This window comes from Chelonoidis abingdonii, chromosome 2 (assembly GCF_003597395.2).
Source record: "Chelonoidis abingdonii isolate Lonesome George chromosome 2, CheloAbing_2.0, whole genome shotgun sequence".
Classification (NCBI taxonomy): domain Eukaryota; kingdom Metazoa; phylum Chordata; order Testudines; family Testudinidae; genus Chelonoidis; species Chelonoidis abingdonii.
The window spans coordinates 208,314,424-208,339,550 of NC_133770.1; the positions used below are offsets into that span (position 1 = coordinate 208,314,424).

General features: G+C 41.6%; 1 protein-coding gene across 1 annotated transcript in view; it reads left to right on the forward strand.

Annotated features, from left to right (window-relative positions):
- The window catches only part of PIEZO2 (piezo type mechanosensitive ion channel component 2), a 485,914-nt gene that overhangs the window by 220,013 nt on the left and 240,774 nt on the right, over nucleotides 1-25,127 (forward strand). The window contains exon 4 of the mRNA XM_075062935.1: nucleotides 17,223-17,265. Coding sequence (XP_074919036.1) covers nucleotides 17,223-17,265 — 43 coding nt within the window. The remainder of the gene's footprint in view (nucleotides 1-17,222; nucleotides 17,266-25,127) is intronic.

The window sequence follows — 25,127 nt, forward strand, 5'->3', positions numbered from 1 at the left end:
CAAAGCAGAGAAAATAGAATGAAAATAAACTGTTCAACATATTTAGATTTACGCCATCTCATCAGCTAGACTAGGTATGGCACTTTCAGTTTATTTATAGAGAAAAATACATCTCTTGAAAACAGGCCACTCAGGTCTGCCTATAAGCATTGTGTTGCGGTCTATTGGGAGACTTCTTGCTGTGTTCTGACATCTCTTATGAAGCCTGCGTGGCTGGGTCAGCTTTCATGACATACAAACCTCTTTGGATGTATGATGTGTGGCAGCCTCTCCCTGCCCCCCCCCCAACTCCCTGCTGTGTACACACACACACACACACACACACACACACACACACGGGTTTGGACTTGCATCTCCTAAAGTAAAGAAAGCAACACCACTGAGGTTCTGAACACTCTTTAGCAATGATTAATAGCCATCTAGCTCTGATACTGCCTTACACAGACCACCTTTGGCTGATTGTATCTAGTTTCAGTCATGCCTCCTGGTATTCTCCCTTAAGCAATTTTTCTTTTGTGAAGAAATCTGAATTATAGGCAGGTCCCCATACCCTCTCTCACAGAGTTGCTCTGTTCAGATTAGGAGATGTAAGACTTGATTTTCTAGTGTGTGGTGGAAGTCCAAGTAAAAGAAGCGATCGACACTCATTGTTCTTTCTGTCATCTTGTTTATTTTTTAAAAATAGTGTCTATATACAAACACCACAAGGACGATTGTATGTAACAAAATGTTATAACACAGTAATAGACACAACCACAGGATTTGTGGTTTTCTCTCCTGTTAATGTTCCACTTAGCTTACTTGCAGATCTCCTAAGTTCCCATCCTCCCTATCCCATGTGGTTGCGTCTCTGAAGGCTATCCTTTCCTACCTTCCCCCTGTTTATATTTTCACTCTGATATTCTGGATGAAATTTATTTCTACATATGTTTGTGCTGATGAGGTGGTCAGAAAGAATGAAACATTGAAAAGCATATTCTTTATGCAGTGCACACTGTATACATCCATCCTGCAGGAAGCGAAGTCAACGTTATTATTCATAACAGTATATTGTGTTACTATAAAACTATGCAGAGGGTAGTAATAGAAATTTGGAGGGAGGTCAATTAAATTGCACTCTGAAGTTACAACTTTTCCTTTGCCTTTAAGATAATTAGCAGGCAGAGCTGAGGCAGGGAGAGGGGAGAATTTCACTCTGCCAACAAAAGTGGAGAAATATCACATTTTCTTCAGATATATGAAAAACAAAACAAACTGCAATTTTCCTTCAAATTCTTTTGCTTTTACTGTGAAAACCAAAGCCATTTTGACCCACACAAAACTAGTCTCCTATATTCGCAGAAGACCCATTTTATTTTTTACTTGGCATTTTTTTCAATGGATATGAAGCAGAATTGGATAATCTTGAGGCCACTAGCCAGTCTGAATAGCTGCTACGGGTGCTGAATGGCTGTGTATGGAGCTTAAGGGGGGAAAATCTCTCTCCTCTTCAAGGTACCGCTCTGTGGCTGATTTTGCAATCCTATGGTTTTAATGCCCCTTTCTGCAGTAGAAAGGAGGGGAAAATCTTTATACCAGTGGATCCTCTTCAGACTTCCCAATTCTGTAATCGTGTGCAGGTGTCCCCATAGTGCTCTATACTGCACACAGGGTTGCAGCCACTGTGTCCTTGGAATCTTTTCCTATCTCCCTGCAACAAATATGTTGGCAGGGGACATCTGAAAAATGGAGATGGGACTTTCCACAGAATACGTAATGATTTACTGAAAATGCTGGAAATTCTTCTGGGTTTCCTTATAACCTCTCTTAGGAGATTAGTACAAAACTTCCAACTAATCGAGTATTTCAGGTTCCATGTCAGAAATTTCCCAAAGAGCCATGCACTCCTATGTTGTTATTGGGAGTTTTGAAGTTTTGCTGTCCTGCACAGAAACTCTAGGTTTGGGATCAAAATGAGATTGCGTGATCACTCTACTCCAGGTGTGAGGTATTTGGCCTTAAGAGGTTTGGTTTTGCTGTGTTATAAAAACAAAAAAGTCATTGTTGTTATGGAAGACTGCTCTTTGATAGGTAGTTTACAATGTCATGCTGACTGGTTACGATTCAGCCACTTACAATTAACACTGAATGAGTCAGGGCTCTCTTCTATATTACCTGTAATTTTATGCAAATGTAACATAGAAGAAGCAATGCAGAAAATGCTTGCCTGTAACTTTTGTTTTTCCAAGTCTCTCCCTTCCACTAGCCTCTTTTCTATGATATTTAATTACCAAGTAATCTCTGATTTCTAGGAAAGGGCTGCAACTCTAAAATTAAATATATTTATGAATCATATTAAAAATAAAATAAGTATTAAAAATAGAATAAATTCAGCCTCCTATAACTTTGTATTAATCTTGATTGCTTTTTTAAAGATTTTAAATTCTGTCCCCACTGTCTCCCTCCCCTTCCATAAATTACACACAGTAGAGCTGGAAAGAACAATGTTTTATTCTAACATATCAGTTTATGCTAATAATCTTTGGGACAGGGACTCCCTTTTTGCTCTTTGTATATCACCTAGCACAGGGAGAGGTTCCCCCTGGTCTATGACTGAGACTGCCCTGTGATAATAGCATGATGATGATGATACTATAATTACTTTAAGAAGTGTATTTTCTATTATTAGCCTTCTCAGCCTCATTACAGATGAGTATTTTTTTTCCCATTTAAACTATGATGTTATGAGACTTGATCCAAAGCCCATTGAACTCAATGAGACTCTTGCCATTTAAAGAAGAGGGCTTTGAATCACACCCAGAAGTTGGCCTTATCTGTCCATAGATGGGAGTCCAGATGCTCACTATGTAGGATCGAGTACTTGATGTAGCTTCATTTAATAAGAAATTGGCTTACAGCACATGAATATAGATTCCAAGGCCATAAGAGAGTATTGTGACCATATAGTCTGACCTCCTGTATTACACAGGCCATAGAATGTTCCCAGAATAATTTCTAGAGCATATCTTTTAGAAAATCATCTAATTTTGATTTAAAAGTTGTCTGTGTTAAAGAATCCACCAAGACTCTTAGTAAATTTTTCCAATGGTTAATTATTCTGACTTAAAAATGTACACTTTTTTTCTAGTCTAAATTTGTCTAGCTTTAACTTGCAGCCATTGGATCATGTTACACCTTTCTCCACTAGATTGATGAGCCGTTATTAAATATTCATGCCCCATGTAGATACAGACTGTAATCTAGTCACACCTTTACCTTCTCTTTGTTCAGATAATAGATTGAGTTCCTTGAGTCTATCACTATAAGGAGGGTTTCCTAATCCTTTAATCATTCTTGTGGCTCATCTCTGAACTCTCTCCAACTTTTCAACATCTTTATTGAATTTTGTGGACACCAGAACTGAACATGGTATTTCAGCAGTGGTTGTGCCACTGCCAAATACAGAAGTGTTATAACCTTCCTACTCTACTCAAGATTCCCCTGTTTGTCCATCCAAGGATTGCATTCTCCCTTTTGGCCATACTGTTGCACTGAGAGCTCATGTTCAGCTGATTATCCACCACAACTCCCAGATCTTTTTTCAGAATCCTTGCTTTCCAGGACAGAGTCCCCCATCCTGTAAGTGTGGTCTGCTTTCTTTGTTCCTAGATATGTGCACTTACGTTTAACTGTGTTAAAACACATATTGTTTGCTTGCCCCAAGTTTACCAAAAAGTCCAGATTGCTCTGAATCAGTGGACTGTCCTCTTTGTTATTTACCATATCCCCCAATTTTAGTGTTATCTGCAGACTTTATCAGTGATGATTTTGTTTTCTTCCAGGTCATTGATAAAAAGGTTAAATAGGGCAAAGAATAGATCCCTGCAGGACCTCACTATACACATACCTCCTCAATGACAATTCCCCATTTACAATTACATTTTGAGACCCATCAGCTAGCCACCTTTTAATCCATTTAATGTGTGCCATGTTAATTTTATATTGTTCTAGTTTTTTGTCAAAATGTTGTGCAGTACCAAGCCTCACAGAAGTCTAAGTATATTACCTCAACACTATTGCCCTTATCAATCAAACTTGTAATCTCATCAAAAAGATAACAAGTTAGTTGGACAGATTTATTTTCATAAACTCATTTTGATTGGCATTAATTATATTATGTTCCTTTAATTCTTTTTTAATCAAGTCCCGTTATTAACCACTCCATTATCTTGCCTGGAATCAATGTCAGACTGACAGGCTTTTAACTACCCATGTCATTGTGTCTACCCTTTTAAAATACTGGCATGACATTAGCTTTCTTCCAGTCTTCTGGAACTTCCCCAGTGCTTCAAGCATGTAGGGAGAAAATTAGAAAGGCCAATGAAAAAAACATAATTAAACTAGCTAGGGAGAAAAAGAGTAAAAAGAAAACATTTTACAAATATGTTAGAAGCAAGAGAAAGACCAAGAACAGAGTAGACCCATTACTCAATGAGGAGGGAAGGAGAAGAATAGAAAATGCAGCAATCGCTTAAGTCTTGAATGGCTTTTCTGTTTGTTTTCACCAAAAAAGTTATCAGTGATTGGACAATAACATAGTGAGCTGTGTAAATGGGGTAGGATCTGAGGCTGAAATAGGAAAAGGACAAGTTAAGAACTGCTTAGACAAGTTAGATGTCTGCAGGTTGGCAGGGCCTGACAAAAATACATCCTAGAATACCTAAAGAACTGGCTGAAGAGATCTCTGAGCCATTAGTGATGATCTTTGAGAACTCATGGCAGGAGGCAGGACTGAGGCAGGAGAGATCTCAGAGGACTGAAAAAGGGCAAATATAGTACCTATCTATAAAAAAGAGGAATAAGGACAACCTAGGGAGTTCTAAACCAGTTACATTAACTTTGGTATCCTGAAAGATAATGGAACAAATAAACAACTAATTTGTAAGAACCTAAAAGAAAATAAAGTGAAGTAAGAGTCATCACTGATTTATGAAAAACAAATATTGTCAAACCAACCTGATATCCTCCTTTGTCAGGGTAACAAGCTTTGTGGATGGGGGGAAGTAGTAGATGTGATGTACCTCAACTTTAGTAAGGCTTTTGATACTGTCTCAAATGAGCTGCTCATAAACAAACTAGAGAAATATAACCTAGATGAACCCACTAATAGATGGGTGCACAACTAGTCGGAACACATACTCAGAAAGTTATCAGTGGTTCACAATCAAGTTGGAAGGGCATATTGACTGGGGTCCCACAGGGATCTATTCTGAGTCCAGTTGTAATTCCATATCTTCATAAATTGTTTAGGTAATGGCATAGAGAGTAAATTTATAAAGTTTGCAGATGACACCGAGGTGGGAGGGTTGCAAGCACTTTGGAGGACAGGATTAGAATTGAAAATGATCTTGACAAACTGGAGAAATGGTCTGAAATAAATAGGATGATATTCAATAAGGAGAAATGCGAAGTACTGTACTTATAAAGGAATAATCAACTGCACAAATTTGAAATGGGAAATGACTGCCTAAGAAGGAGTACTGCAGAAAAGGAGCTGGGATTATAGTGGATCTTAAACTAAATATGAGTCAAAAATGTAATACAGTTGCAAAAAAAGAACATAATTCTTGGATGTATTAACAGGAGTGTTATAAGCAAGACATGAGAAGTAACTTTTCCGTTCTATTCAGCACTGATTAGGCCTCAACTAGAGCATTGTGTCCAGTTCTAGGCACCACAGTTCAGGAAAGATGTTGGAAAATTGGAGAAAGTCCAAAGGAGAACGACAAAAATGATTAAAGATCTAGAAAACATGACCTACGAGGAAGGATTGGAAAAATTGGATTCGTTTACTCTGGAGAAAGGAAGACAAGTACGTAAAAGGTTGTTATAAAGAGAAGGGTGATAAATTGTTCTCTTTGTTTATTGAGGTCAGGACATTAAGTAATGGTCTTAAAATGCAGAAAGGGAGATTTAGATTTGACATTAGGAAAAACTTCCTGACTGTCAAGGTGGTTAAGCACTCGAACAAATTACCGAGGGAGATTGTGAATCTCCATCACTGGAAGTTTTTAAGAACAGTTAGAGATACATGTGTCAGGGATGGTCTATATAATACTTAGGCCTGCCTCACTTCAGGGGACTGGACTAGATGAGCTATCGAGATCCCTTCCAGTCCTGCATTTCTATGATTCCATGATCACTTGTACCTAAGCTATCATTAATGCCATGGTAAAAGCCAGGTTTAAGTCAATTTTAAGTGTGTCCATATAGGAATTTGATTTAAAGTCCACCCTTATTTGAACCAGTGCAAATGTGTGTGTAAATAAGGCTATAGGGTGTGCCCTGCCTCTGTTTCGGGTGTGCAAAAGGCCTCTCTACCTTGCACAACATGACCAGCTAAGACAAAGTATATACCAGGCACTAAGTAGTGTTATAGATAAGACCCTACCAACTTCACAGTCTATTTTGGTCAATTTCAGTCATAGGATTTTAAAAATCACAAATTAATTAATTAATTCTGCTATTTAAAACTGAAATTTCACGGTGTTGTAATTGAAGGGGTCCAGATCCAAAAAAGGACGGGGGAAGGGGGGATTGTAAGGTTAGTGTAGGAGGGTCGTAGTACTCCTACCCTTACTTCTGCACTGCTGCTGGCAGCGGCACTGCCTTCAGAGCTGGGTAGTTGGAGAGTGGCAGCTGCTGGTTGGGAGCCCAGCTCTGAAGGCAGAGCTGCTAGCAGTAGTAAGGATAGCGTGGTATGGTATTGTCACCCTTCTGTGCAGCTGCTTGCAGAGCTGGGCTCTACATCAACAGCCACCACTCTCCAACCACGCAGCTCTGAAGGCAGCAGCACAGAAGTAAGGATGTCATGATATAATACAGTATGATATTGTCACCCTTACTTCTGCGCTGCTGCTGGTGAGGCGTTGCCTTCAGAGCTGGGTGCCCAGCCAAAATCTGCAGCTCTCTTGCAGCCCAGCTCTGAAGGCAGTACAGAAATAAGGGTGGCAATACTGTGGCTCCCCTAAAATAACTTTGTGAATCCCCTGCAATTCCCTTTTGGGTCAGAACGCCCAATTTGAGAAATGCTGGTCTCCTCCATGAAATCAGTATAGTTTAGGGTAAAAGCACACACAAGACCAGATTTCACGGGAGGAGACCAGATTTCACAGTCTATGACGCAGTTTTCATGGCTGAGAATTTGTAGGACCCTAGTTATAGATCATGTTAGCTAACTCAAATTGGCTCAAACTGCCTGCCTTAGCCCCTCTTTGCTGCCGACTGGGAGCTGCCTGAGGTGGGAGCTGCCCGGCTGGAGCCTGCGCCCTGGTCCCCCTCCCACATCCCAACCCCCTGTCCCAGGTTAGAACCCCACCATGTACCCTAACTCCCTCTCAGACCCCCTACACCCGAACCCTCTGCCCCAGGTCGAAACCCCTTTCTGAACCCAACCCCCCTGCCAGAGCCCGCACCCCCTCCTACACCCCAATCCCCTATCCCAGCCCTGAACCTGTTCCTGCACTCCAAACTCCTTGGCCCCAGCCTGGAGCCCCCTCCTGTACTCCAAACCGCTCATCCACAGCCCCATCCCAGACCCCACACTTCCAGCTGGAGCCTGCACCCTCTCCCACACCCCAAATCCCTGTCCCAGCCCTGAGCCCACTCCCACACTCCAAATCCCTTGGCCCTAGCCTGGAGCCCCCTCCTGCACCCTAAACCCCTCATCCCCAGTCCCATGCAGAGCCTGCCCCCAGCTGGAGCCCCCAACCCTCTGCTCCAGCCCAGTGAAAGTGACTGAGGGTGTGGGAGAGCGAGTGATGAAGGGAGTGGGGCTGGAGTGAGTGGGAGGCGGGGCCTCAGAGAAAGGCCAGGGCCGTGGGGAAGGGGCGGGGCAAGAGGCTGGGACATGGATGTTCAGTTTTGTGCAATTAGAAAGTTGGTAACCCTATTGTCAAGGTTTTTGTATGCTTGACAGCAGAGGAGAGTTTTGAGGTTAATGAGGTAACTTGGTAGCTATTTACAGAGAGTACCTTCCAATTGTGTGGGCAGCATGGGAGAAAGCAAAAAGGTGTTTGAAAATTTAACAGGTGGGTAGTGGAGGCTGACATCACAGGCTGATTGGAGGTGGTGAGCATTAACAGTTTGATACTGAATGAGCTGAGAAGTAGGGTAGGGATTGACTATGAAGCACCTGGAAAGTGAAGATAAGCATCATACCCTCCAGGGGGAGCCTGTGAAGGGATTCAAAAAACAAAGGGTGAACATGATCAAGGTGACAGGCACTAGGCAAATGATCTTTGCAGCAGCAGCATACTTAAGGTTTAAAAAAAAAAGCACTACAAAGAAGACATTAAAAATAAGTGAAACTACACACGTGCTAATAAACTTATCAGTGTTTACTCCACCCCAACAAGGATATTGGCAGGATCAGTCCTTCAAACCCCCACAAAACAGGGATTGCCTTGTTGGTCACAAGTTCATCACAGTTTCAGCTCAGAACAAGCACGCTCATAACATGTTTAGTCATTTTATACCATTCAGGGATCTTTGATCTGGAGTTTCCAGGAGTAGCTAACCAGCAGGCTACAGGGCTTGCGCCCAGTGTATAATAGCTTCAAAAGATTGGCTTTGGAGGGAAGAATTTGCCTTTCCCTCCTTCCATGTACTTTCTAGGAAATCCACTTTACACGTTGTTGCATGCCTGAGTGCTCTGCAAGGACGAGGCCCACACACACACTGTGAGTGATTTGGCGTTTAATGAAGGTAAAGTAATACACCCGCAACGGGGACTCCACACGTTGCTATCACAAAAGCGGAGAGCAGAGTCCAAAGCAGCAACACAAGTTACAGCAAATATAGTATCATGTTAATCGGATGTAAAGCAGTTCATGCCTATGCATTTCGGGGCTTTCCAACAGCTAGGGCTGCCCCCTTGGCATAGGGCCAGGGGCTTTCTGCACTTCCCCATGTACACAGGGGCTTCCCATGCTAAGCGGTTTTAACCGGTTACAAGCAGCATACACTAGTGCACAACAACCTCTAATAACTTGTCCTTGAGAAGGTGATAAGCCCTAGCTAGGCCGTAACAAACTCTTCCGTGGTCCCTTATACACGTTTTGTTCCAAAAAGGCCTTTGAAGTGCCATACAATTCCAGAACCATACATAAATATTTGAATTTTTAATGCATGAACTCCAAAGACTGAATTCAATAAGATTTAATTTCAGTAAGGTTTGTCCAGGATGTTGCAGGATATTGTCAGTCTGTCACATTAGCCATCTACACACACACATGTAACAAGGCTCAGTAATATTGCTATTTGCAATATATTAATATGGCCTGCCCAATTTATAAGTATATGTTTCCAATCATTTAAAATCTTTTTGAAAAAATGTAGGCTTTTTGATCTCCCTCTCCCCACCTAGTAAATATGGAATGAGTCACGGTTCTTTTTAATGAGAAAGCAATCTTTTTAGCTCATGACGACAATTGTATAGATACTTAAGGCACAGGAATAAATACACAGAATGCTTTCCCATGACATTCTCTGATCCAGGACTGAATTGTGTACTTTATTCAGCCGGAACTCTCATGGGAAGTTAGTTGAGGATGAGTATACCAAGATGCTCAGGTACCACAGTGCGGACTACAGTATAATACCTAGATAGAAAAGCCAAGGGAAGAGATTATAGACCTATATTCTCTGCTTTTTGAACAGAGGGGCTTATTCCAGCAGTAGATACCTGGCAAATTCGGGTAGTGGGACTATTTGGGTCAGAAGGGTGGGATTTATGAAGGAAAGTAAACAGAGCCTTTAGAGACTCTTCCCACAGTAGTTCAGTGGAAGAGCTGTTCCCCAGTTTCATAAAGCTAGGGGTAAACCACACAACAGACACAGTTCAAGAGAGGCACTCTTGGCCTATGTTGTGTGTACTCCTAAGTGAAGCATTGTCCTGTGACAGCTGTTGCTTTAAGGAAGGTTTCCTGGTAAGCCTTGTTTTGACACAGCCAGCAATAGGATACATGTCTGAGAAGAACTAAGCTTTCCAGCTGGCTGAAAAACTCCAGAAGGCTTACAGATTAGACTTCACAGACCGCTCTTCAGGCTGAGGGACAGCAGAAGCAGGATTTTGATCATGAAGCCAAAAAAAAAAATTGATTGTGGTTTTGTTTGAATTCTGATTATTATATTTTATATGGGTCCTGTGGGTCCATGCCAGTGCATGTGGGAGTCAATCTTATAGCCATTTTCTTCTAAATGTAATTTTTAAAAAAATACAGGTCCATTTTGTAAAAAATCACTTTCCATTTTGCCAACTGATACAATTGCTGGGAAAACATAATTACATCCTAGTTTCATTTTTTTTTAGGAAAGATGAAAAAATTTCCAACTTCCACTGAAATAAAATGGCAAAACTGCCACTGACTGTAATGGGAGCAGATGAGTTCTTACCGAAATAACAAGCTGTCAGGATAGATATATTTTAATCTACTCACCCTAGTGCTCTGTGAGCTTTCATCCCTGGCCACAGATACTTCAGTTCCATGGACCATTGTAGCTCTGCTATTGTAGGTGTACTTCCTGGTCCCCTCTTCCATCTTATTTGGATGATGGAGTTGAGAAGTGGTAGTGATCGTTGGAATGAGACTATCAAATTGATAATCTGCCTAGTGTGTGAATAGGCTCTAGTCTTTAAACAGAGATACCCGGAACTCCTACAAAGACTGGCCATTAGGACAATTATAATTTTTGTTTGTTTTTCATAAGCATAGAGGGCATAAGCTAGAGTAATTTCTTTTCTTTCATGCTGACATCATGAAGTTTGCAGCGGTATGTCAAAATATCAAACATTGCCAGCTCCTTTAGTACTATTTCTCCTTACCCCACCACTTTAAAGAGGAGACAAGCCTAGTGCATTTTATACTGGAATAATCAGGAAACCAAAGAAAATATATATCTATTTCTTAACAAAAAAAAAATTTGAATCTGTAAAAATGACATCTTACATGTTTTGTCACTTCAAAGTCAGTAGCTGCACTATTCTGTTTCCTCTGAGTTGACGTGACTTCCGTGTATCCATCTATACAAAATCTGTACACAATGGTAAAACTGTACAGTCTGATTGATTTCATACAAGCTGGTGGACTCTTCACTGAGGACTCCAGATAAAAAGCAGCAAGCTATATTTGGATTTGGTCTTAACTTGTATTTTCCTTCTCATCTTCTGCAAGGTATTTTAACTCCTGGTTTGCTGTGGTGAATTAGTTTAGGGCCAAATGGTGCCTGGCCCTAGCATGGGGTCACAGTTGGAGAGGCTGCAAGAAGCAGTCTCCCTGTTTAAAACCTCCATACAGGAAGAGGCACAGTTGCAGTTCCTGCATTGTCTTGCAGTACGACCTACCTCCAAGGGAATGGAGAGGAGATAAGGCCATGTTTTTCATTTTATCTTCACTAGGTTGAATTCACCTTACTTTCCTATAATATTATCTCACTATGCAAATATGTGAGCATTGTGTGCGTTTCACCATTCTTCCTGTTAAATGCAAGCAGCAATTCTTGAAGTACTTTATGCTTCATCTTTTGAAGAGTTGTAATGCTAGTATAGTTAATGTAAGCCAGAATCTTAGAAACAGATGGGAGTTATTTATGATCAGGCAATCTGGAGCAAGTACCTGGAACAAAAGTCTAATTATAGGAGTACCAAATTAAGTACAACAGTTTTAGTGTTTATGATATGAAGTTGTAAAAGAAAAAAAGTGCAGTGATTCTGAAACTTTAGGGTGAATGCTTTCCACAACTAAGCCAGGGATTTAGGACTTGCTCCAATTCTCACTGAAGATGATAGCCAAATTCCTATTGACTGTGGAAGCAGGATCAGCTTAATTCATAAAAGTGCCCTATTTTTTTTAATGGGAGTCATGTGAATTAATTTTGTTAATGCTTTGGAAGCATTTAGAACAAGTTTAAATCAAATTGTAATTTTTCTGTGTTACTAGCCTTATTCTTCAGCTTGTTGCTGCTGCTACCTCAGGGTGTTTACTTTTGGCTATTAGTGCAACTTAGAGGTTTACACTACTGAGAATGAAATAGGCAACTCTTAAAACAAAGTGTTTGAGGTCATAAACATAAAATGGGACTCCATAAAGAGATACATTTTTAAAAAATGCAAAATGGTCGTTTCCTTCTTGGCAGGGTTTGTTTCAGAGGAGCAGCATGTAGTTCAAAGAGCACTTTACTAAGTAGCTGCAGCTAAAGGAGGCTTTCAAACCAATGGGAGCCCAGTTGCCTGGTCTCCCTCTCTCTACACAGTGTGGCTGTGTATGTGTCATACAATTGAATTGCATGGAGTGAAAGGTAACAGACAACCAGTACACTACACAAGAGTGGAGGGAGCCGAAATGTTGACCAAAGACACCAAGGCTAACCCCTTCTCTTACAAAAAGTGTTAAAGGATCTTGAATGTTCATGCAAAGCAGATAAATTCCCATCCAATATACATAGCAGCACCACCGCAAAGCAAAACAGGGAGCCAAAGTGACTGTAATTCCATTGTTACGTACATAATCCTGGATTTGAGGGCAAATTCAATAGTGTAGTCATAGTAGAATATATACAGGCAAGTCTCATCTTATGCGGGGATTCCGTTCCGTGGTTAGCACATAAAGCGAAAACCGCATATAGTCAAAATTACATTGAGTTGAATGGTAGGTGGAATCGCCTGCACTACAGAAACAGTATTTAAATGGCTGTTCTTTTTTTTAGCCAACCGCGTAAAGCTGAAACTGTGCATGTAAAATGCGCGTAAGATGCGACAGACCTGTATTTACCTCATTCAGTCAATCTGATTGTTCACTCAGTCTTGCCCAACTCTCTGTGCAGTCCTTTGGATGCAAGCACCAAATGTGACATGCAGACAAGAGTTAAAATACAGTGACCAAGAAATCATAGTATTCCTGTATATCTTAGTGAGATAAATAGAAATGAAAATTGAACAATTATGTTAAAAAAATCTCTATATCTTTATCGTCTATCTCCATTTGAACCTTGTGTTCCTCTCTCTTGACTGCTAGAGTTGCTGCTAGCCTAATGGTAAATATATCACTGCTTGAAAGGACCACCTCCAGGTGTTAAATAGTCCATCCTCGGCATTCAGTCATACCTTGATTTGAGACTGCTTGTGCTGTAGACCCAAGCCCACTTTAAACTGTGGAGACAACCAAATGTATGCAGTGTTATAGCTGCATTAGTCCCAGGATATTAGAGAGATGGAACAGATTGTTTAGCATAAGTTGTTAACACATATTTCCATGGACTGTTCAAGGTGAATGTGTTAACTACATATGCTAAACAATCTGTTCCATCTCGTATTTAGCGTGACACTCTGAGTAAGGCTCTGTACTACACAGCTTTTAGTGACATGGCTGTGCCGCTACAGCCGTGTCACTAAAAGCTGCACCATGTAGGTGCTGTTTGTCGGCTCTCCTGCCAACAAAAAACTTCCACCCCCAACGAGCGGCATTTGTGTTGTCAGCAGGAGCGCTTTCCTGCTGACAATGCACTGTTCACATTGACGCTTGTTGCGGCAAAATGTTTCTTTTGTGGAGGCGGGGATTAACACCTCTGAAAGACAAAAATTTTGTCATTCAGTTGCCAGTATAGACATAGCCTCAGTTTCTCAGATCTGAAGAAAAGCTTTGCGTAAGCTCTGGAGATGACCAGTCATTTCACACTGATTAGTTGGTAGCAGCTGTCAGCCAAGAGCAGAAAGGGCATGGGATGCAGAGTCTGAGCATTTACTGCACTGTAAAAATAATTTTATTTTAAGCATTTCCAAAAATGTATGTAAACCAAGTCTGCAGTTAAAGGCAGAGAAGGTGAAGATCAAAAAAAGGGGATTTCCAGAAACTTTTAATGTATAGTGTGTGGCAAATTGCCCGTACTGTTATGCTGGGTCTCCCGCTTTCTCTTCTTTAGGGAAGGTTCAGGGCGCCATTGCTTGCCTCTGAACTGGTATTTTAATTACCCCACTAGTGTCCTTGAGGAGAGGAGTGGAGAGGGAGGGACCTGGGCCCACCCTCTTCTCCAGGTCCCAACCCAGGGGCCCTGAGGTTTGTGGTGAACCACTTGAACCAGCGGTTCCTTCCCCTGGGTTACTTCCCTCTCCTGCCCTTCAGCTTGTGAAGGGGCTTCTTGTCGTCCTTCTACACAAGCCAGGTGCCCCTTACCTTGGGTTTCTTTTGGATTTCTCAGCCCACCGCAGCACTCCTCCAAACTCTCCCTCTCCCTCTCCCTCTCCCTCTCCCTCTCCCTCTCCCTCTCCAGCTTCTTCAAACTGCTCTCTGCTCCAACTCCCCCACTGTCTGGCTGAAGCAGGGGTTTTTATCACATGACTGATTGCTGGTGCTCTAATTGGCTTCAGGTGCTCTAATTGGCTACAAGTGCTCTAGTTAATCTATAGCAAACCTTCCTCTCCCTTGCAGAGAATAAGGCTCCGTGCTAACACTCTCCTGCTGCCCTCTGGCCATGCTGTATCACAAGTGTTAGTGACCAAACTCTGCACCAGTCTGTATGCTTAGCTAAAATATTTGTAATATGAAATTAAAAGTCAAACATTTATTGATTTTAGGAATGTAAATTTTATTAGGATTTTTTTTTTTGCAAAGATTATTTTAAAAACAGGAGATTAAATACTTAGATTTGTTCAGCAGGCCCTAGTGGCCTTACTTATATTACTCTCTATTTAGGAGAGAGATGGGCAAACTACGGCCCACGGGCCACATCCGGCCCACGGGACTCTCCTGCTTGGCCCCAAGCTCCTGGCCCGGGAGGCTTGCTCCCGGCCCCTCCCCCACTGTTCCTTCTCCCTCGCAGCCTCAGCGCACTGGCGCAGTGCTCTGGGCAGTGGGGTTATGAGCTCTTGCTGGGCAGCGCAGCTGCAGAGCCGTAGCCTGACCTGGTGCTCTGTGCTGCGCAGTGGCGTGACTGACTTCAGCCAGGCAGCAGGACTTGCCTGTCCTGGTGCTCTGGGGGGCACATCTGTAGTGCTGCCAGCCACCGGTGCTCCAGGCAGCGCGGTAAGAGGGCAGGGAGCAGGGGGGAGGGGGGTTGGATAGAGGGCAGGGGAGTTTGGGGTGGTGATCAGGGGTGGGGATGTGGATAGGGGTATGGGCGGTCAGAGGGCGGGGAACAGGGGGGTCGAATGGGGTGGGATCCCTGGGCGACAGTCAGGAAGGGGGGGGGTTGGATGCAGTGGCAGGGGGTAGTCAGAGGCAGGGTTTGCTGGGGCAGTCAGGGAGAAGGGGTGGTAGGATGAGGCAGGGGTCCCGGAGGGGCAGTCAGGAATGAGAAGAGGGGTTGGATGGGGTGGCGGGGGGCAGTCGGGGCGGGAGGTCCAGGGGCGGTCTGGGGACAGGGAGAGGGTGGATGGGGCAAGGGTCATGGGGGAGCAGACAGGGGACAGGGAACAGGGAGGGTTGGATGGTGCAGGCAGGCCGTCAGACGGTGAGAAGCGGACGTGTGGGGGGGTCGGATGGAGGGCGGGGGCGGACCATGCCTGGTTGTTTGGGGAAGCACAGCCTCCCCTAACCAGCCCTCCATACAATTTTGAAAACCCGATGTGACCCTCAGGCCTAAAAGTTTGCCTGCCCCTGATTTAGGAGTGGGTGAAGGGAACCCTACAAAACGTAATGCCTTTACAAAACAAACTTCATTTTTTACTACATTAGTTTTAATAGGTATAATTTATAATTTAGAAAACAAAAGTGGCACTGTAATATTTAATAGGTAACATAAATAGGGAAATAGATCATTTTGGCAGTTAACCACATCCTTACTGGTGTACTCTGCATAGTTTAGCAGATAAAATAGAAACCACCTCAATGCCAAAATTTATGTATATAAAAAATAAACTTCATTAAAGTTAGGGTATTAAATAAGTGGCCTGACTTTTCAAAAGTGCTGAGCACCCAACAGCTCATTTTTATGTCAATTTTGGAGAAATCCCTTTAACAGAATAGGAGACTGATTGTAAAGAATATATGGGAATTTGTCCTGTTTTGAGCAGGGGATTGGACTAGATGACCTCCTGAGGTCCCTTCCAACCCTGAGATTCTATGATTGTATGTACTGGGATTTTTTCCCCAGTGACCGCAAAATGTCATCATGTGCTCCATGCACATTCATCAGGCAGGACTTAGATCTACCAGTGAAAAAGATGTTCTCGATTTTTTCATAAGAGGTGGATCTGAGCTACAGAGTTCAGATTCTCCAAATACAGCTGTTTGAATCAGAACATCTTTTTTCTACCACTTCTCTATTCTCTATAGAGCAACATCCAACATAGCTTTTTCTTTTTGATTTTTATGTTGTCCTAAACATAATTGATGGGGAGTTATCTATGATGTTGGCAAAAGTCTGGTGACAGAGTTTTAGTTAATTTGTGCTCTCTCTTTTGGATGACTGTCACTGTAACAGCAAAACAGTATTTCAGGGTCATTCATTGACAGGAATTACTGTCTCTCTTACAGTTTCTGTAATTATATTTCCCTCAGGGCATAAAATATTGGTCCAGTTTTGAACCTTGGCTTTGTGGTTGCATCCCTTTAACTACATGGGGCTCAATCTTGCACGATTTACAGGAGTAGTCTAATAGGAGTCAATGCTATGAAATCAGTTGAAGGGCTCACAGGGTTAGGGATAACTCTTTTATTTGTAATGCTTACAGGATTGAGTCCTTGACTTATAAAGAAGCTTTAGAGGGTCAGTATTAGGTGTTTGCAAGATCTGCATGTGTTAAAAAACCAGTAGAAAATCTTTTCACAATGTTACTTTGTTTAAAACAAAAGACATGGTGGGATTTCCAAAGGTTCTGTGTAACTTTTGACAAGAATCTAAATGAATATTACCAGTAAAATTAAAAGGTGAAGTTTCAAGAGTATAGTGTGTGAATATGCTGATTTAGCAATTTCAGCGGGCCACATTTGAATGTAAAGACAACTGTGGGAGTGACCAATTGCTTTGCAATGGGGAAGGGGTGATGTAAGATGACACCTTAAAACAGTCCATGTCAGTCAGTGGTAGTCTGTTCTGGCAGGTCTCCATTATGAGTTGACACCATTTAAAGGTGTTTTCAGTTGGGTGGAAAAACCAAAATAAAATACAGAATCTAGCTACAGAGAAGAAGTGGACGAATAAGAGAAACTAAAAATTAGAGGTTCTTTATGCAATGTTTTTTTTTCTAGGTTCTACATGGGAGAAAACATTACGACAGATCGGTTTTGAAAGGTAGGCAGTGAATTTATCTCCTATGCATGTTGCAGCTTAAAATACAAACAAAAAAAGAGATGCGCATACGCAGGTTGGCAAAGTTATTTACGTTAATTGATCTACATTATCTGGGATGTCAAAGTTAGGGGGAGTGGTATGCAGAGTTACTGGCAGGCTCACAACTTTCATTTTTAACTATATCTGTCTGATCATTGAGCACAAGGTTCTTTTGTAAATCTGGCTCACAATAATTTCATTTGGGAGCAACATAATGTACTACGGTTTAAGTAGGCTTCATAGAGTATTTGGTTTGAAGTCTTACCTCTCAATGAAGGTATTGCTGCTTTCCTATATTTTTCATAAGACTTCTGAATTATGGCATATTAACTAACAAAAACGAATGAATGTGGAAAAGGAACACGATTGGCAAAGCACTATTTAACATCGGAGAAAAATCCAGAATTAAGCATTCCTGAAGTGCAAAGCCTTCTTTCAGCCAAACATAACCACAGAGTCGTCATACCAGAAACATATGTCTCTCTTGGAACTTAAACTAGGCCAGGCCTTGCTAAAGAGTAATCTGTTCTCAGGGCTGGAAATACTCACTTCCGTATATGCTAACCTGCTTCCTGTCCATATAGAGCTTTGATCTTCTGTCTAAACCAAATATTTCTAAACTGCACAAGAGTGTGCTAGGGCAAGGCATGAGGCCACTATGAACTGGACTAGATATGTATGAGAGAAGGGCAACTTTGTCTTTTAACATTACGTGTAGGCTGCCTGGTGCCAATAACATAGATGGCCTTTTCAAAGCCAGGGTGACATTGAGAAGAGGAAAGCCTTTCCTTTTCATTGTCTCCACCTAGTATCATCTTTCTAGCTGCTCTCACTTTTATTGTTGGTTAATTTAAACAACTTGCCTGTATTTAAGTTAATGGCTAGTTCATTGAACCAGAATGAAACTATCCTGCACAACGCATAAATTGGTGCCTTAGAGCTTTTCTGTTACAATAAAATTTATCTTTAAATTTAAACCTCTCCCTTGATTAAAATCCTCAGACATTAATAACAATTAATGAAAGGAGGCTCTAGTCATTCTTGTCTAAAAGCATTCCACTTCACTAATTCCTCCTGAGCACATAAATTGACTGAACACTGAACCACTGTAGTATCAGCAAATGTAAGGGGTGGATCAATACTACCATTAAACAGCTTGCCCTCAGGACTTCAAGGACAGTGTCCCAGAGTCACTGCCCAGATTTATTCTTAAGGCTCAGCATTAAAAGTTATTTGGAAATAGAGACTCTGAAAGTTGTCCACACATTTCTCTACAGCTTCATGTTTCATGAAGTTTAGAAAGAACTGATAATACCCTTATTGATCTATTTTTTAAAAATAATAATTTTGAAAGCATCTTCATTATATGAATTTAACGAAATGTTGAATTTATTCCGTGGTATATTTAATGATATATTATTTCAGTGGTAGGCTTACTTCTGTAAAGACTGGAGGATCTCACACAGGGCGTTTGTACTATTTTTGGCAGGGGACAATTCAGGGAAAGGATTAATTTTTATTTTAATGCCTTCAGAGTATTAACTATTTGCAGGGTATATGTTGAAACATTACATTTCTGAGAATTTTAAAGGACTGAGGGGGAGAAGTTATAATTCTGAATCTTTGCAGCAGTAAAAGTCACCTTTTGATTGGTCCTGATTTGCCTTTTTAGTTTCACAGGCTATTGCTGGTTTAAAGATGTAAAGCTGCACTTAACCACAAAGGAGCTGCTTTAGCTTCTGATAACATATATAAATGGCATTGCTGAAAAATACCATAGGTCCTGGTTGAAGCAACATGATTGAATGTTCACTGAAGAAGTAACTAAGGATTCATGGCAATATATGTATTTTAGTAATTTTCAGCCCCTTGGAGAGAAATTGTCAATTTAATGCACAGAATAAATTAAAACAAAACAAACTACCACCCATCACCAAATTAAAAAAAATGGGCCAAATTCATCTCTTGGGTAAATCATTTATGTTATTATACCTATTATGAGTTTGGCCCAACATTTTTAACCTGCCAAAAATATTGATTGCAGTGTCCCACATTTTTAACAAGAGTTAAACAGGAAATGTGGGAGATGAGATTGTTTACCTACTAAATTATTAGTAGACCATCATTCTGGCCTTCAGAAGTCTCACTTGGCCAACCAGCCCTTTAAGGGAAGACAGTCTATGTAATGGTTCAATAAGACTGTGAATTACTTTTTAAACTTTTAGTGAGGATTTTATGCCTCTGAAAAATTAAGAAGAGCATTGGATATGGTCTGTTTCATTTTCTTTCAGAGAGTTATCATGTCTTGAAGTTTGCTGAACTCTGTCTTCAGGCCTCAGATCTCAGTATCTTAAAACCCCATTCTTTCTAACTATATTTAAATTCAAGATTAATGGCTGCCCTTGGTTGCTTTCTAAATCCTCTTCCTGTGGGTGAATTGCTCAGAATAGAGAAATAGCTTGCTGACTGAGTTTAAAAAAAAAAGTCTTGAGGAGCAGGGTCCTGGAAATAATTATCAAGATAGGCCACAGAATTCTCTTCCTATCTTCTTCAGACTGCTTTTTCCCATCCTCCTGTCTATGCTAGACTCCAGAAAGAGACAATTCAGCACATATTATGCCAGTGGATGGATCAGAGTTTTAGAGCTTGTTTCCATTACAGAAAAGATCTTAGAAAATGTGCACAATTTTATTTCAGATCTTCTCAAAAGTCAAAAACACTCAGACTTGTTTTGATCTGAAAACCATCCAGGATTTCATTCCAGGATGGATCATACCATGAAAAATTTAAAAACCTCTGTCCACTCATTTTCATGTGGTCATTTGGCCTAATTCTTCAATTTTCTGTAATCACTTACTAGAGCCTTAACTGGAATGCAGTACATTGGACTTTTTGTAGTGTGGGGATCGTTCTGGTTTTAACATTACTTAAATTTTAATTATAATTCCCTTTTATTATATTCTGAGGCTTTAGTTTATAATCATTCAGGCTTTCAGTCAAGATCATAAATTAGATCTGAAGTTCATTATTTGTGACATCTGACATTTATAGGCAGACTGTTTTTACAACATAAGTCTGGAACATATAAAACACATTGGTCCATTACAGAAATTATGCATTTTCAGTTGTTAGGACTAACAGCATTGGGTGCATCTTTTCTGTAGGGTTGTGCTGCTCTTCCCACAAGTTAAATATAATTTTATTTTCTAAAAAGGCTTTTTATTTAGCATGATATTCAGTCTGTGGTGCAGAACAGGGAAATACTGACTTTCATTGCTACAGTTTTCTTTAAAGTTTATCACTTGCTGCTGCTGTTTTCCGAAATCATGCCAAAGAGGGAAAATGGTAGGTTCAACTAAAGATAAAATGTATGGCAGGCTTGAATCTGTCAGGGATTAGAAATACAAAGTGCACAGTAATATAGATTATTTATTTTAGGTTTCTAGTGCTCATTAGAAGATGCTAGTATTTAGAAAAGATTACTATCTTATCAGTAGGTGTAGTCATGAAGAAAAGGACTTGTGGAAGACATCGAGAATCTAATAATAATAATAATAATCTTCTATATATTTCATGAGATAAGAGCCTCAAAGCATTCAGTTGGAGTAGATAGTGGATTTTGGAAAATAAATCCATTCTGATCATTCCTATTGTAGGCAAGACGGTAACATGCTCTCATTTGTTCAGCAATGCACAATTCTCACTGTAGAAGGTGGCCTTGTGAAGAATCTGAATCTGTTCATGTATGCCAGGAAATTAGGTGTTCTCCTAGGGCAACATTTGTATTTCAGTTACACTGATTTAATTAAATAATTTAATTGAATAATTTAATTGAAGCCAATGTATTTGGTCCTTGATGTCACATCCACATGCAGGAATTTTCTCTTTGTCAGTTCAGATGGCCATGAAAGAACAAAACAACCTCTTTCTCCCAACTCTTAAATGAGTTGAACATTTAAGCTAGTTTTGTTCAACAGAATCTCCATACTTTTTCCTGATGTTTTCAAACAGTCTTCTTTATAGGACTTTCTTGATTTTATTATCATCATCAGGTGTTCTTACAGGAAACTAGCTCATATTTTATTAAGTGATCTGTCAGAAACACACTTTGGAGGTTCAGTGTTTTTTGTAAGCAATGTCTTGGTTTTGACGCTTTTCATTATTTAAAACAGCAGTATTCTCCCATGAGCAGTGCTCCCCAAAGAAGGCACAGGGAGAATCAGGTACACCGCATAGTAAACAATCTTTTGATGCCTGTAGTACCTATAACTTGAATTGTAAATGGGAAAGTGATATGAATACAGAGAGGATAATAAGCCTTCACTGTTTGCAAGCACATCCCTCACAAGGTGTGGACTAAGGTGCACAGCTGTGTAGATGCACTGACATTGGCACAGATAAGAGTTTGCTTTTCCCTGAATGCAGGCAGGTTTAAGGTGTATGGGGGAAGGTCAGTCCTCCGAATCGTGGCTTTAAGAGGGCTAGAGCAGTACTTAAAGTTTGGGAAACCTGTATGGAAAGAAGAATGTAGGTCCCTTTCTTACTGTGACATCAGATTAGCTTGATTGACAGAAGGAAATGAAGGCACTGAGCATACATTTCAGGAAATTAGGCCCTGATAATATACAGGGCATGTCATCCTTACTTTGTGGTTACATAATGTTTACTCTGCAGTTGAGTATTTACATTGCTGTTGTATTTGTATCCTGCAAAACAAAGAGACACCAAGAGATCTGGTTGTCTGAGCCTTTATGTAAGCACTCCTTGTGAGTCCAACATGCTGCTTTTTAGCATGAGATAAATTAAAAATGCCGGAGCTTAAGTAAAGTAGCTTTATATCCAGGAAATGACTAGAGTTAAGAGCCTTTCAATTAAATGGAGTGTATCTGGGTTTGACAGATTTAAATGAAGCTCTTATTGTTATTGATTGAGGTTTGGGTTTTTTTGAGCCATTACAAGTAAGATAATTGCAACATACTATAGTAGCCATCACCTTTATTGAAATCTATATAGACTACAACATCTGTATATTTGGATAAATTAGATGCAAAAAATGTTTCATTTTTATACTTCCGTCATAATGAGAATACTTTAAAATGTTGAGTTTATCTGTTTACGTGTAATGTAACCTCTTTCTAGTCTTTTAGTGCTAATAACTAAAGGTTGCTGTATGATGAGAAAAAAAACCCAAACAAATGGATAAATATGTTTATGGATAAATAGTTTGACTTTACTCCACTGCTCTTTGAGGGGTTGTGTTGTTCATAATTTGTGAATACTCCGATAACCACCAAATACTTGTGAAAATGTCCACAAAGCAGAAAAATATTATGAATTTTAGCACAGCTTTGATAAAAAATTCATAGCAGAGGGTACAGTGCTCAATATTTGCTTGTTCAAAGATTTTTCAGTCCTCCAATCACAGAGGAGAAAAATACCACATGACTAGAGTGATCCATCACACTCCACAAATAATGAAAATCAAATAGCTGAAACAAATAATTTCCAAAGAACAGATAGACTGAAAATAGTTTGGCAAAATATTTATGAATAATTAATACATTTTAAGGTAATCATTGATTCATAGATACTTTGTCAACAGAGAAAAAGGATGAATTCACAAGAACTATTATAGATTCTTAGATTTTACAGCCAGAAGGGATTGGTATAATCATCTAGTGTGACTATCTATGTATCATAGCCCATAAAACCTCAACAAGTTAATTACTGCATCAAACACATAACTTCTGTTTTAGCTATAGTGTATTGTTCAGAAAGACATCTAGTTTTGATTTGAAGACTCCTGGAGACGGAGAATTCACCATATCCGTACGTAAATTGTTCTAATGCTTGATTACCCTCGTGTTTAAAAAAATTGCACCTTGTATCTAGTGTAAATTTGTCTAATTTCACCTTCCAACTACTGGATCTCAAATGCTGCCTTCTGATAAATTAAAGAGCTATCTACTGTTAGGAGCTGTCTACTGTCAGTTACTTTTAGGCCATGATCAAGTCACCTCTTAACCTTCTTTTGGATAAAACTAAATATATTGTGCCACCACAACTGTATCCTTTGTCCCACAGGACAGAAGGAAAGAAGTCATTACCCCTAAAAGGACTCCATTGGCAATGGGTGAAAGGGAAGGTTTTAGGGCTTCCAACTTTCTAATAGCACAAAACCGAACATCCTAGTCCTGCCCCTTCTCTGAGGCCCTTCCCCACTCCTGCTCACTACATTTCCCCCTACCTCAGTGGCTCACGCTCCCTCACTCTCACTCACTTTCACTGGGCTGGGGCAGGGAGTTTGGGTGCGGGAGGGGGAGAGAACTGGGGTGGGGCTGAGGATGAGGGGTTTGAGGTGCAGGAGGGGGCTGCAGGTTAAGGCAGGAGGTTGGGATGCTGGACAGAGTACAGGCTCTGGACTGGGGGTGTGGGCTCTGGGGTGGGCCGTGGATGAGGGGTTTGGGGTGTGAGAGGGGGCTCTGGGCTGGGACAGGGGGTTGGGGTAGGGGGGTGAGGGCTCCGGCTGGGGGTGCATGCTCTGGGGTGGGGCTGGGGATGAGGGGTTTGGGGTGTAGGAGGAGGTTCCCAGTTTGCGGGGAGCTTAGGGCTGGGGCAGCTGGTTGGGGCCGGGGTTGGGGCACAGGCTTACCTCTCAGTCAGTGGTACAGTTGGGGCTAAGGCAGGCTCCCTGGCACCGTGCTGCATCCTGGAAGTGGCCAGCAGGTCTGACTCCTAGGTGGGGAAACCAGGAGGCTTCTCATGCTGCTCTCACCTGCAGGCACTGCCAACTTCCCTCTCCCCCAGCTCCCATTGGCTGCGGTTCCTGGCCAATGAGAGTGTGGAGCTGGTGCTTGGTACAGTGGCAGCGCACTGAGCCCCCCGCCTAGGAGCTGGACCTGCTGGCCGCTTTCGGGGCGCAGCATGGTGCCAGGACAGGTAGGGACTAACCTGCCTTAGACTTGCAGCACCACCGACTGGACTTTTAATGGCCCAGTTGGCGGTGCTGACCGGAGCCTCCAGGGTCCCTTTTCATCCCGAAAACCAGACACCTGGCAACCCTAGAAAGTTTACTTGAATGGGGCAAGGAGGAACAGGAAGTGGCCTGACCAGGTGGGGGAGGCACTATCCTTACAGGTGACCAGAGAGGGGAAGGAGGAAGGTATTTATACCCCAGGGAGTTCCGGAGAAGTCCTCTCACCTCGGACTGGGCTGGCAACGGTCTCCACTTCTAGGCAGATTGCAGCAATAGCTTCAAATGCCTGCACGTGCTCATTGCAGCAGTGCAATGAGATCAGGAAGGAGAAGGGGAATCCCCGTTCCCACATGCAAGTGTAGTTAGCAAGGGAGAGGGTGTAGGGCTTGGGTACCAAGCATGTGGAAGGAGGGGAACCCCCCCCCACACCTCAGGCAGTAAGGGGAGGTGTAGAGCCAGGGCCCCAGAGGCACAGGAGGAAGGGAAACCCCATCAGGCTCTCATCTGTTGTGGATCAACAGCAACTGCTGTGTGGAGGCAGCAGAGGAGCCTGATGTGATTACACATGGTCACAGGGATCCACTGTATGGTATAGGGGGCCCCTAGGAGCCTCAGGGTATCCAGCAGAGTCCTTGCAAGGATGGATCAGAACCACCCCAGGATCACAAGAGAAAGAACAGAAAGCAGCAGCAGTGGGAGGCAGTGACAAGACCCTAAGAAGCGTGGCAGTTTTCCCCCTGGCAAAGATTTTTTTTCTTGGCTGGGGGAGGGCAAATGAACCCCTTAGTGGGTTGAGGATTTAGCTAAGCTCTGTCTTCACAATCCACCCCATTTGGCCCAGCAGTTC